Raw genomic sequence first — 14086 nt, 5'->3', positions numbered from 1 at the left:
CACCCCACATCTACTGAATCAGAATCTGCATTTTAACAACATGTGACTTGTAAACATTAAGTTTGAGAAACACTGTTGTAGAACATATGCTATTTTTAAAGCACTGGAACACTTTTTTCAAGCAAAATCTTATATAGAACCCCTCTAATACATAAAATAGATAAAAAGTATTACTATTCTGGTTGATGAAGAAGGGTGGGGAGTCCAAGGCCCCATCTTCTTAATCTCTACCCTGTCCTCTATCATATCCCACCAGTCTGAAAACCACTGTTTTATAAAACAAGTTGAGAAAATAAGTCAGTTCTGGATCACACTCATAAGTCCTACTTTTTAAGCAGTGGCATGCAAACAGATGTGTCAGCATAACTCAAAATAGTTTCAGCAAATGCTTCTTACTCCTTTAAAGTATATTAAATAAAAGCAAATATTCACACCCCCAATGGTATCATACAAAGGCATTAGGCTCGGGCTGGCCAGTTAGCCCAGTTGTTTAGGATGTGGTGTTGATAACACTAAGGTCCAGGGTTTGATCTCTGTAATGGCCAGTGATACACCATCCCCCCACAAAAAGGGGACTAGGCTCATCGTGTAGAAGTGACATTGATGGCTAGCATTTACTGAGCATTCACTAAGTGACAGCCACTGGTCTGAGTATTTTACCTAATTTAGCTTATCTAAAATCCTGACAATAGCTTTCAAGGTAGGCACTATTGTCACTCCCATTTTTTTTTTTTTTTGTCATTTTTGTGACCGGCCGCACCGCACTCAGCCAGTGAGCGCACTGGCCATCCTTATATAGGATCCGAACCCGCGGTGGGAGCAGTGCTGCGCTTCCAGTGCCGCACTCTCCCGAGTGCGCCACGGGGTTGGCCCTTGTCACTCTCATTTTACAGATGTTAAGCAAGGTACCTAAAGTTGACTTAGGCGGAAGGTAGCAGACCTAGGATTGGAACTCAAGCACACTGATTTCAGAGTCCTTGGCTTAATCCTCTGCTGCTTCCCAGATGAAAGAGGAATTCGCCACTATTAGCAAAAAAAAATAGTGGCAGGGGGAGCCCCATTAATCCTAAAGTTCTTAATATATTCTGTCCACAATTCCCATCCATCATCATCATAAAGAAAGGATAATTGGACACTTGCAAAAATAAAGGCAAACATTTATATATCCCAATTATCAACCTTCCATTCTGAAACTTCTACTTCAAAGTTGCCTTTGAAAAATGGTATGGAGGTTCCTTAAACAATTGCAAATAGATCTACCATACGACCCAGCCATCCCACTGTTGGGAATATACCCAGAGGAATGGAAATCATCAAGTCGAAGGTATACCTGTTCCCCAATGTTCATCGCAGCACTCTTTACAATAGCCAAGAGCTGGAACCAGCCCAAATGCCCATCACCAGATGAGTGGATACGGAAAATGTGGTACATCTACACAATGGAATACTACTCAGCTATAAAAACGAATGAAATACTGCCATTTGCAACAACATGGATGGACCTTGAGAGAATTATATTAAGTGAAACAAGTCAGGCACAGAAAGAGAAATACCACATGTTCTCACTTATTGGTGGGAGGTAAAAATTAATATATAAATTCACACACACACATACACACATACACACACAAACCGGGGGGCGGGGAGGAAGAAGATATAACAACCACAATTATTTGAAGTTGATACAACAAACAAACAGAAAGGACATTGTTGGGGGGGAGGGGGGGAGGGAGAAGGGAGGGAGGTTTTGGTGATGGGGAGCATTAATCAGCTACAATGTATATCGACAAAATAAAATTTTTAAAAAAATAAAATAAAATAAAAGAAAAGAAAAAAAAAAAAAAGAAAAAAAAAAAAAAATAAAGTGTAATTACAGTAAAAAAAAAAAAAAAAAAAAAAAAAAAAAAAAGTTGCCTTTGATGTTCATTTTAATCTGATTTCACTCTGATAAAACAATTTGGAGGAAGGACTCGATATGACCCACAAACCTGCTGATGTGGTGTAACTTTATTTTCTTAGACATACTACTTTCCATCTTTGGGGAATATCACCAGCAAAAACTAAGGCTCCTCTCTATGTCTGTTACAACTTCTCTATATTCCAAACAAACTGCACCAAGGGAGTGAAATATGACATTCGTATCTCTCTTATCTAATACAGAGCCCTTTGGGGCAAGACCTCTAATACAAGGCACTCATGAGCCCATCATAATCTGCTTTCAACCTACTTGTGTTATTTCCTTTTCTCCTCTACCATATGTTCCACTCACACTGTCTTATTCCACTCAAGTGTCTTGTACCTTCCCATCTCTCTGCCTTTTTACATACAACTTCTTTAGTCTCAAATTCCCTTCGCCCTGATGCTAAAATTCTAAGTTCAGCTCAGACATTAACTGCCTATGTGAAGCCTTCAGAGTGACCCAGTTAGAAATAAACACATCCCTCTTGCTATTCTCAGCTCTGTTCATGCTTCAGTTTGGCACTAGTATTAGGGTTCATTTGACAGTAATTTGTCTATGTATAAAGATACTTCAAAAAGTTCATGGAAAGATTTGTATTATCTTTTAGTTCTAGTTTTCCACGAACTTTTAGAAGTCTCCTCCATGAGATACACTCCTTGAAGTCAAAGACCATGTTTAACTGATATTTGCATCATAGCATAATGTCTTGCTCACAGGTGCATAAAAAAAAAAAAGAATTAAATAGATTAAATAGACTATAAACACCGTGGATATAAGTTGATGAATTTCTTCCTATTATTCCTAAGACCTAACAAAAATTCTAGTTGACAGTGACCCCAATTTGCTTTTCATTTCATGGGGCAGTTTTAGAATACCCAGCTTCCCAGTATAGAATCACAACTCCCAAATGTAACTTGGAGTTTTAAGAGAAGCCATCTCAGAGATGACAGAATGTTTGTTCAGGATGAATCTTCCCCTAGTTAGGTATTGCACTTGGGTGGCTGACTGGGCAAGTTACACAATCCAATGTTTCAACTGTCATCATTAGCTATGGATTATCTGGAGTATAATTCTGTGTTGCACTATTTTGTTTGTTTGTTTCTTTTTTTTTTTTAAGTAGCTGGTCAGTTTGGGGATTCACACCCTCAGCCTTGGTGTTACAACTGCACTCTAACTAAGCTTACCGGCCAATCGTGCACTATTTTCATATATTGGTACAGTTCCAGATTTGTCTGGATTTCAGTATTTAACAATCACACCACATACTGCATCAGTTGGCTGACCTTTTGCAATTACTTTTAGATTGCATAGAAAATACTGAGTGGCTTATTTCCTTAAACTACAGATTCAGTTGCTTGATGCAAGAGGAATGAATATCAAAAGAGAAGACACAGACATAAGTCATATGTAATGAGTTAAAAGCTTACGACAACAGCTAGAATATGGAGGGTTGGGGTCCCTAAATATGGTAAGACTGGAGGTGGTAGGAAAAGTTTTGTCTGAAATTCAGCTGGAAAACACCATCCCAACTGCACAAAAGCTATGTCTGTTTCCATAGTACCCCCAATAGCCAAGACCCTATAGGTGACTCAGTAAATATAAAATAGACCAATAACATAACATTTATACTATATGGATGTCATGTGAAAGGGTAAAACATTTCTGAATACAAAATTCTAGTTGGAAGAAGATCTGATATATACATAAGAAATTTATTAAAGTCAGATTTTTACCCAAGAGAAAAAGGAGGCAATCAATCACATCAGAAAACACTGAACAAATACTAAGTGCCCAGAACTAGTATTTGTCACAGAATGGAAATCTGGCTATTTAGAAGCATGTGAATTTTTACTGTCTTTTAGTTCTGCTCAGTCTCAGAAACAGAGAGACAAACAAATTGCCAGAGCTAAGACACAGAACAAAAAAACCCCAAAAAATGTTTGATGAAAAAGAGATGCTGACATGCTCCACAACTACATAACAGAGCTTCAGTGCCCCTATGTGAATTTCTAAATCCTATTCTATTGAAAATATTTCTTTCCCTCTTTGTACAGGATATAAGATGTCAAAGGAAAAAGGAGAATCCAGAAGAAAAAAAAGCCAATATTTTGAGACTCAAGAAGGAAGGCAAGGTCAAGATTTTTTGTTTGTTTTGTTTTGATTTTTTTTAAAGAAAAGGTCAAGTGTACTCAATTGAAAGCATCTATACAGAAGGTCCTTTCTATAACATGATCCTTAGGGTTCATGCACTAGGTCATATTTTAATGCTGAAACATGGCTTTAATGAATGTTTAACACTGAAAGCTTCCATATAAAAGTGAAAATACTCTTTGAAACATTAAAAAAAAGTAGACCTAGTCCTGCACTATCCCAAAGCCCACGATACATTAACATTTCAGTAAATGGTTAGACATACAGTTAACATTGTGGGCATTGTAATTCCATGTCCACAAAATAGATTCTATTTAAGGACTAACCTCTTGGAATACAAAATGTGGTTCATTTGAGTGAATATTATTAATAAGGATGAAGAAACAACATTGTTATAGTATTAAGGAAATGAGATGGCAGTTTCATTTTAGTTTTTGAAACATACAATCAGTTGCAACATTTTCTGGCTTCAGCGTCCTAGATGCATGTCATACATAGGGCTAAGGAATGTCAGCAGTTGTGAAACTCAGGCTTTGAATTTGATTTTCTCTAATTTAGAATTCCCCATAGAGAGGTGCATCTACACTTAGAGATGGTTCTCAAGCTGCCTTGTTTGCAAAGCCTATCCACTAAGTCCACCCCATAAAAACAACTGCTGGATGACAGATACATAGGAAGTGACCCTGATAAGTAGAGTTTACAGCACTCACCCTAAACAAAACTCATTATCATACTTTGTTTCACTTATTTTAGTAATATTTAATACCTAGAAGTATGCAATATACAGAATGAAGGACTCAAATTTAGGGCTGTTTCAAATTTAAACTACCTACACTCACCTTCATCTACCAGACCTAGCTTATTTACTCACCCACATTCCCTTGGAACTTCGCTTTAATATGAATCAAGTTTTAGGACTGTATAAAATACTGATATAGCCTTGGAAAAGAAAGATCATTACCTTCCTCACTAAATCCTTAGCATACTTTTTCTATAATTCTTAGCAGCTGAAGATCATTATTTCATCTGTACTTTCCCTGACTTTTCATGACAAGTGCATTCTACCTAAAAGGAGCTCCCCTGTAGGAGTTAACTCATAGTTTTGGCTACTGGCATCATTTAGTTTGAACAGAACATTAGAGATGCAGGCAGTACTTTTATTTTGGATTACTGCTGTTAGGGCTGTTAACACAGTCAAGATTTACATCAAATACAATGGCTTAATCACCTCTTTTATGGTGACTTATAGTCCCTTATAAGCATTGTTCCATCATTTAGAAATAGGTGATCTACTCATAATACAAACGAGAAAGTTTGGTCTGTTGGCATTCAGATTGGCATTTATATAAAACCTAAGATTTAGTGATTAGATTGACCTCAAATATTATTTATGTCCCTTGCTAAAAGTTGTCAGATTATTAAAAGGAGCCTGCCATCAAATTCAGATAAACTTACTACAAAATTTAGCAAGCAAACCTTGGCTTTCAAAGAGCCTAAAAGCCTCCCCTATTGCAATCTTTCATTCCTTTTGACCAGATGTGATCCCAATTCCCTTACTCCTAGACAGGGATGATCATGGTCCAATTTCCACTTATTTATTACTACTTCCTGGAGTAGCAGGAATAGAATATAAAGTCCTAGATATCAGTATATAAAACCCAAGGAAAAACATGAGAATATTTATATATTCCTCGCATCTAGGTGCTTTAGCCTCTTGAACTTTCTTACATATTCACTTCAGTAGTTTGTGATTATTTGTTCTTACACTCTCCTGTTTCTATATCCATGACCTCTTCTCCCTCAAATAATAAGCCACTACTCAGACAAAAAATTAGAAAGAACCCCAACATAGAAGTAATTAAAGGAACAAAGGCAGGGGCTGGCTGCACCTCTGGGCCCACCTGGGGACCCAAGGCATGGAGAAGGGGACCAGACCCCCCTCCCACAATAAGGCACACTGCCAACACCTTGGGCCTGCCTGGGGAACTGAGGTATGGAGCCAGGGACCAAACCCCCCCACAACCAGGCACACCACGCCAGTGTCTCAGGGCCTGCCTGGGGACCCAAGGCATGGATCTGAGGACTAGACACTTCCCACAACCAGCCACGCCACCAGCACCAAGGAACATGCCAAAAACATCACCTCCATGTGGGTGGCCCACCACAGCCACCACAATAACCATGGCTGCCGCAAAAGTGGCTAGATGCCACAACCACCATGCAGGTGGTCCACCAGCCACTGGAGTGCATTGACACAAGGAGAGTCACCAGCAGAGATAAAGAAAAGAAGAGGAGTCTCTCTCCATAAAGCCCTTTTCAGAGTGACAGAAGAAGCATCTGCTCTATGATAATATTGGGGAACCTGATCATACCTCTCAGCATTGGACAGATCATCTTGGCAACAAATCAACAGAGTAACCTTTATTCTTTCAGAAGGAGAGAAGAAATCTATGGTAATTAGAGGGGGGAGTGTGAAGGGAGAGGGGGATGAGGAGAGATTGGACAAGGGGCATAAAGATAATTATGATTTGTAATAATATATATGCTAGTAATATTGATTTGATCAACATATCTCAATGTTGAACCCCAAAAATATGTATAATCAATTCTGATTCAATAAAAATAAAAAATAAATAAATAAAGAATAAAAAAAAATACCAAAAACTGGGGCTGGCTGGTAAGCTCAGTTGGTTGGAATAACCTTATAACACCAAGGTCAAGGTCCCATACTGGCTAGCCTACCTCCACCCCTCCAAAAAAAAAAAGAAACAAACAAAAGCTGCCCTGCACAATAAGACATAGCTATATCTTTTACTAGCCCAGTGGCTATCAACCTTGGTTGTATATTAGAATCAGCTCAGGAGCTTTTAAATATCCTGATGCCCAGGCCTCATTCCAAACTTATTAAGTAAGAATCTCTGAGGATGGGACAGACATCAATATTTTTTAAAGCTTCCCAGGTGATTGCAACATGTAGTCAAGTTGAGAACCACTACATTAACTCAGGTTGAATAGCTGCTCTCTGCTTTTTTACACAGAAAACTAATCCCAAATCTTATTTTCCATAAAGAATTTCAGAGGACTTTTCAGAAAGATTGCTAGGCTGTGAACTACTTCAAAATTCAGGAATTTTTTTCCCTAGTAAAATAAGGGCATAAGGGTGTTCTATTCATTGGTGTAGGGAAGGAGGAGGAAGTCCTTTGCATACTCTCCAACTCCCAGGATCCGCTTCTGCTCTCTATATTATAGACTGTAAAATCACAAAGAGGAGTTTTGGGATTCCTATGAAGCAGAAATGACATTAGTTATGAACATCTGAGCCATACAAGTTAAATATCCTAGGTCTCCAAGATTCCTTCTCCTACCTCCAGAAGGTCTATCATCCTGGTCATCTGGGAGTAGATAAGGACCCTATGTCCTTGAGACTTGAGCCGAGTCAGCAGGACATCAAGGGCATACAGCTTTCCACTGTCAGTGATGAGGCTCTCCTTGCCTGGGGAGAAGAAAAACGGGGAGGAGGAAACTATTTAATTAAAGCAACAAGATCACTCACTGCAAAGCTGTATGTAGCCAAAATTACTACAACCAGGATGCTTGTCAACATGAGAGCAGGAAAGCGCTCTAGGGAAGAATGCAAATGTTAAATCATGACTTCAGGAGTGCTCTGGGAAGAAATATCCTGAAAGAGGAAGATGTAGGTTATCTTCCAACTGACAGCTCCAATCAGACATCTGCCACTAAGGCATCTGAAATCTTCCCTACTCTACTTTCTTACTCAGGGGACACCAGGTATACATGGACATCTATGAGTGATGTCTATGTGGTATCTCCTGTAAGTGACCTGAAAAATCTTTTTTTTCTTTGTTCATCTTATCTCTAGATATGTGTTTTGGCTAGTTCTGTGGTTAAGTGTTTATGTCCAGAAAGCATGAGAATGTATAGAAACAAGGGGTGCTCCTGCTTTCCCTGGGAGATACTTAAATACCAAGAAATGCAAATAAACATACCCCGCCTTGACCCTTTTTTTCTAAACACCAAAATGCTTTCTCCTGTATCATTTCAAATTGGTTGGTTGGTAAATATCATCAATCCAAGCTGTAATTTAATAAAAACACTACGGCTTGTTCAGTTTTTTGGAAAGATTGACTTTGGGTTTCTCTGAAATGAATGTGCTTTCACTCACTAACTTGTGCTTTCTCCTTCCTCTTCCCATAAGAAAAGGATTTCATCCAGAGATCTTGAAAGAACACTTAACTCACAAATTTTCATCTTATCCATTCAGTATCATTCAACTCCCATCATATTTCAGGAAGCAGAGTTTCCTGTTTGCAGACTGGTCCATAAACATGCCCTAAACAATTGCTGCTATTCAAAGGGGAAGAGATGAGGCTTAAAGGATTGTGTACGAGTATATGTGGAAGTGGCTGTGGGACACAAAAAGGGAGACAGGATAGAGGTATTACACAGACAACTAACAACTAAAAGTAAAAGAAAACTATTAAGAAAAACACACTGTCCATCCTTACTTTCTGGTCCTGATTGAACCCATGGCTTTTCCTCAGAACTGCAGAGGCTGACTGTTGAAAGCAATCCAAGTGTTCTCAACAGTCACTTCTCTGTTCTCACCACTATTTGCTAAGTGCACAATTATTGTATAAACTGAACAAGAACGGATGTGCTGACAGCACCATAACAAATCATCAGCCACTCTGTTTTTGCTACAAAGCCACAGGTCCTAGCTATTTACTCCTCTGCACTGTACCCTGCCTTTTCCCACCTTCAGAATGCTTCCAGGCCACATCTCTCCCTCCACAACCCCCTCCCTGACACTGCCACACACCTTTGTTCAGGCTCTGTGTTTGGTCCTGTTTAGGTTATTGAAATGCTCTTCTTTTTGCTGGTCTCTGTACAAACACAATCAAATGACTACAGCTGGGACAGAACTGACTGCTAAGCTCCTTCCCTGGCACCAGACAAGGAGGCCTGTATAAATGCCAAGTCTAATCAAGCCTTCATAACAAGGTTTTCTTGTCACAATTACCCTACTCCTTTAATTGGATTTTCTGAGGTCTCTCGATTTTGATAGCTCCTAAATATTCCCCACAAAGATTCCAATCAGCTTTAGACATGTTTTTCTGCTCTCGTAAAAGCACAAGAAAGTGAAAAAAAGAAACACATATATTTTTCAGCCATTGAGTGACAGCGGGTAAGCTAAACTCATCAGAGTTCTGAGCCTGCTTATCTTCTCTCTCCATTCAGATATACTCCCTGAACACAAACAAAGCATACACAAATTTGTCTTGTGTCTGAATTTTCAGAAGCTTCAATTCATTTCAAAATCGTTAATTCAATGGTTTTCATACATTCCTCCTTCCCACATCTACTTTATTTTGTTAAGCAGACTGACCTGATGCTAGGATTAGAAAAGCTCAGAGAGGACAGAACTCTGATGTGCCTAAAGGAAGCAAGAAGTGATACCTATTGTCAATTTGTTATTGAGTAGGTGGGGAAAGTAAAAGTGGATGAATTGGACTTCTCTGGACTGCCCTGAAAGGAAAGGCCTAAAAAGAAACAGACTTCAGCAACAGCCTTAAAACATACAAGCAATAACAATATTTCTGATACTAAGGCGAGCATGCTAGATGGAGGATACCAGCCTCTATTATTTATCCCTAGTAAGATATGTAGAAAAAACAGGTTTCTTTCTCTGCACATACTGGTGTCTTCGGGGGCCGACATTCATTACCCAGTTTTTTAGGAGTTACTAAGGTTGTACTGGACAAGGGCACCACCTGTTGCTAAGCAGGGCACAGAGCCAGAGGAAGCACAATTCCCTATAAGTTAGGCTGATTCTGCCAAGTCAAACCCATGTCTAGCCCCTTCTTTAAAATATGAACTCAAAAAACCTTGAAATGAACAGACTCATCCCACTCTCTTACCATCTTTCCTACAATACTATGGTATTTTCATTCAGATACAGGTTCTTACTATCCACAGTATAAGATCCCATTCAGAGACAAAACAAAAAGAATGTAGCCCACAGTAGTAAAATTAGGATAACAGATCAAACAATATCTCTCTTTTCCAAGGAAAGGAGCCTTTTGAAGGGATTGTACATCTTTCTGGTGAAATGTGGAGAAGCAATCAAGGTGTGAAACCCAGGAGATTTTGGTCAGTCTCTCAAGAAATGTAATGGAACCAACCCTTCCCAGGGAAACAGAAAATGTAAAAGTATAGAGGAAAGAGAGATAAAATACAGGTTCCAGTGACCCCGCCCCAGCTAGTCTACAGAGCACAATGGGGTCAGTGAGGAGCTGGTTGGTTCTCACAGTAAACAGCCAGTGAGGCTGGTGCTTTTTATCGATGCAAAAAGAACTCAGACACTTCCTGCTATTTAAACATGGTCCATTTTTCTTTCAAAGAACAGGAAAAGCCATGAGAGATTCCCACAGCACCAGCAGTAAACCTTCTACTCCCGTACTGGGAACTAAGGAGTCAAAATGAAGACGGGAGAAAGGAGAAAAATAAGGTGCTATCTTTATCTTGCTTCTTTCAATATCTGTGCTCACCTCCTATCTGGGATTTGTGGTTTCCAGACCAACCTGCCTTTTTTCTCTCTCTTTTTTTTTTTTTGGTGGCCGGCTTGTACAAGGATAGAACTCTGGACTGTAGTGTTATCAGCACCATGCTCTAACCAACTGAGCTAACTGGCTAGCCCCAGCCTGCCTTATACTTAGGCTGCAAACAATATACCTTCACCCACTGCTTTCACGTATTCTAGTTAGCTGTGAGGCCATATGCAATACTGCTTTCACATACCCAAAAAGGTTTCTTCCAATTCAAAGCACTTCCAAAACTACTAACTGGCTGACACAAACTCCATGACACTTGATGAAGTTAACATCAAATGGAAAAACCAGGCCTTAAACACTGGAATCCATTTATCTCTTAGAAATAGCAGATGCTCTCTTTTGAATGCTTAGCTCTAGTTTACTTCTATTACATGCCAATAAGATGAATACAATAAAGATATCAAAGAATTTAGACAGCCAAAGCTAATACTCCAAACTATCACTGCAGTTTGCCAGCAGGTGTAAGCAAAGAACATGAGCCTATGAACCTTCTGTGTTCAGTTTCCTTAAAAGTAGTCTCACCAAAGCAAAGATGAAAACGTAGTTTCCTTTCAAACCTTGACCTTGACCCTAGGGGGTCTGGGAATCCGCTAGCATTTTGGCACAAAACACACTGTGTTTCCTGTTATCATTCAGATCTCTAGTGCTTTGTGCAGGACACTGTTTATGCTGCTTAAACTAGGCTTTCAGTGAGTGACGACATTCTCATTCATTTCACTGGCAATGGCACAAGACAACTGTACTCATTCGACCTAGAGCCTTTCCTACCAATTTTTTTTTTCTTTTTTTTTTTTTAAAGAATGGCATTCCTTTCTCAGCTGTAAGCTTGTCAAGGGAGAGTACTTAAGTATAAATCTAAAAACATTTCTCTCTCCTATCAAGTCACAATTCCTAGTATTCTCACCTATAAATTACTCAGGACAAAAGAGGAAATAGAAACCTCAAGAGCCCTGAATTCCAAATATCTGAAACCATCATATGAAATATATCCCTGATTCTTCCCCTGCCAAAACTGGGAACATATTCCAAGAGAACAGAGAACCCACCTGGAATCCTGATGAAAGACCAGCCATTCTGAGGCATGATGCTCCACAGTCCTCCAGCTGGCTCTGGGAAGAACTGAGATCTTCGATTTAACCAGTCTACAGCCAGTTCAGGGGCCCCATTCAACAAACACTGCTTGGCTGCCAGACTCCCTCCTTCCTTCAGAACTCGCCGTTCATATTCTGCACTTCGATCATTGCAATAAGAATCCAATGGCACTGCGGTGACCTGCAGTGAAAGATTCACATGAGATGATGGCTCTTTCACATTTTTCATACACACTAAGCCCTTTGGGAATCTCAACTCTGAAATCAGACTAGTGTGGCTAATTCTTAGGTTACTCTTTTTAAATATCCTCTTCTGACAAACGAAGCTGCCTCTAATGACTGACTTAGTGAGCTTCTCCAGGTAAAAGGCCAACCTCTTATAACATGAACTGTGAACAAACTAAAGATCCAAAGACATCTAGATTTTTCAGATAAACCAGGATACCAGGTCAGCAATCTTATTACACACATAGTATATTTGATCATTTTGCCAACTCTCTTCATTGGGAGATATTGTTCTTGGCAAAGTCCTATTAGCCCTATACACCTGATGTGAAGCCAGAAAGGGAGCTGGAGCTAGTTAATCATCATTCAAGAACTAAAGAGTACTAGCCTGGCAAATCTGAAGCTGTCTCTAAAGCTTTTGTGACAAAGCTCCCAAGTTTATCAACACTTCTTTCTCCTCTTCCCTGACCAGGTTGTTGACTGACAAACCTAATGGAAGATAAGAGAACCTTTCTTTCAGGCCATAAGCTAGAGAAGGGGAAGTGTGGAGGAAAGGGGACGGGAGGGAATCAATTACCAGAGAGTAGCAGATTCATTTCTTGGCTAGGGCAGAGGCTACGCACAAATTCTCATCTCATCACAAGGCACAACCCTACAATATACTCATATGCACCCCTCCCAGTGGTTCTCCACTAGAAGGGGGCTCATGCCAATTTAGAAACATGAGTTTTATCCTTCTCAGCTATCTGGATCTATTCCCACTCTAACAAGCAGCTGTGTATTTAAATGCCTGTGAAATCATCTGATAAGGAGCCTGTTGAACAAGACACGGCTACCTTTTGTTAAAATGTGGAGGCTGTGATTATCTATCAAGCCCAGGTTGACAAAAATGCTAAAAGCCAATCACAAGCAGTAAGTTGCTCAGAAGAACCTTAGATGTGGAGAAATTGTATATAAGGAGTAAGGGTACAAGTATGGGAGAGATCAGAACATAAAACATTGGCTGTACCTAGTTAGGTAATTCTATTATTTCTCAGAAGTTAGGCGCTTAGGAAAATCTATCCTGCTAAAGACTGAATGTTAGATCAATCTTTAGGGCAATGGTTGTCAAGTTTTGGTATGCATAAGAACCTCCTTGGGAGCACAACAAAAGTGCAGATTTTGATCCAAAATGTCTGAGGGAGGGGCCAATAGATCCAATTTTTTAACAAGGGTGCTACCTACCACCTCAAGCCAAGCCTTGAGATATACTGCCTTGGAGTATATAAACAGTCAGCTACCTGACCATCGAATTGCAGGTGCTTCTGCAGGGCACCAGAGAGTACCAAGATCAGAGAAAGAGCATCATTTACCAATATCACAGAATAAACTACTCTGGCTTGCAGATGATGCTAAACTAAGTTTGCTAGGAAGCAGTGCCATCTACAGTCCAGATGCAAAACTACAGAGGGTCACAACAAACTGGACCTAGAGTTCTAAAATCCACACAGGCTCAAGCACCACAGACAATATTAGAAGCTCATATCACCTCTCCAGAGGAGTGTGCTTTCTTGCTCCTAACTTACTCATTTTTCCCATTGATACCTGATCATAGGCAAATAAAGACTGAAATACAAAGCAGATGGATAAAAATTGGGTCTCTCTCTGCTATGACTTGTCCTGGCAGTACCCCACCAGATCCTGGGCCAGAGCAGACATCTTCCATATAGGATGTTGAGTCCCAGAACCTCACAATCAATAGCAGCTATACTTCTATAATAATGGTCAAAGTAGTTGTATTCTAGAAGTATGACCAGTTCTATATTTTAACCAGCAAGCATACTATTGGATGAGTAAAGTATACTTAGTCTTTTCTAATGAGAGACTTGTACTGACCAGTTTTATATTCAAACTGCTTTGATTTATTTTGTGTCTGTGTGTGTGTGTGTGTGTGTGTGTGTGTGTGTGTGTGTTTCCTTTGGTAGAAAAGCAGAACTTATATTGGAATTATTCATAAAGACTTTGGCCTCATATTCTCAGAATGAAGT

General features: G+C 39.5%; 1 protein-coding gene across 2 annotated transcripts in view; it reads right to left on the bottom strand.

The window, feature by feature from the left end:
- INO80 (INO80 complex ATPase subunit) overlaps positions 1 to 14086 on the bottom strand; it is a 126171-nt gene that overhangs the window by 26289 nt on the left and 85796 nt on the right. For both annotated transcript variants that reach the window (XM_063091821.1, XM_063091822.1), the window contains 2 exons: positions 11790 to 12015; positions 7477 to 7604 (listed from right to left, as the gene is read on the bottom strand). In XM_063091821.1, coding sequence (XP_062947891.1) covers positions 7477 to 7604; positions 11790 to 12015 — 354 coding nt within the window. The remainder of the gene's footprint in view (positions 1 to 7476; positions 7605 to 11789; positions 12016 to 14086) is intronic.

Source organism: Cynocephalus volans, chromosome 3 (genome assembly GCF_027409185.1).
Source record: "Cynocephalus volans isolate mCynVol1 chromosome 3, mCynVol1.pri, whole genome shotgun sequence".
Classification (NCBI taxonomy): Eukaryota; Metazoa; Chordata; class Mammalia; order Dermoptera; family Cynocephalidae; genus Cynocephalus; species Cynocephalus volans.
This window is presented reverse-complemented; position numbering and strand designations above follow the sequence as displayed.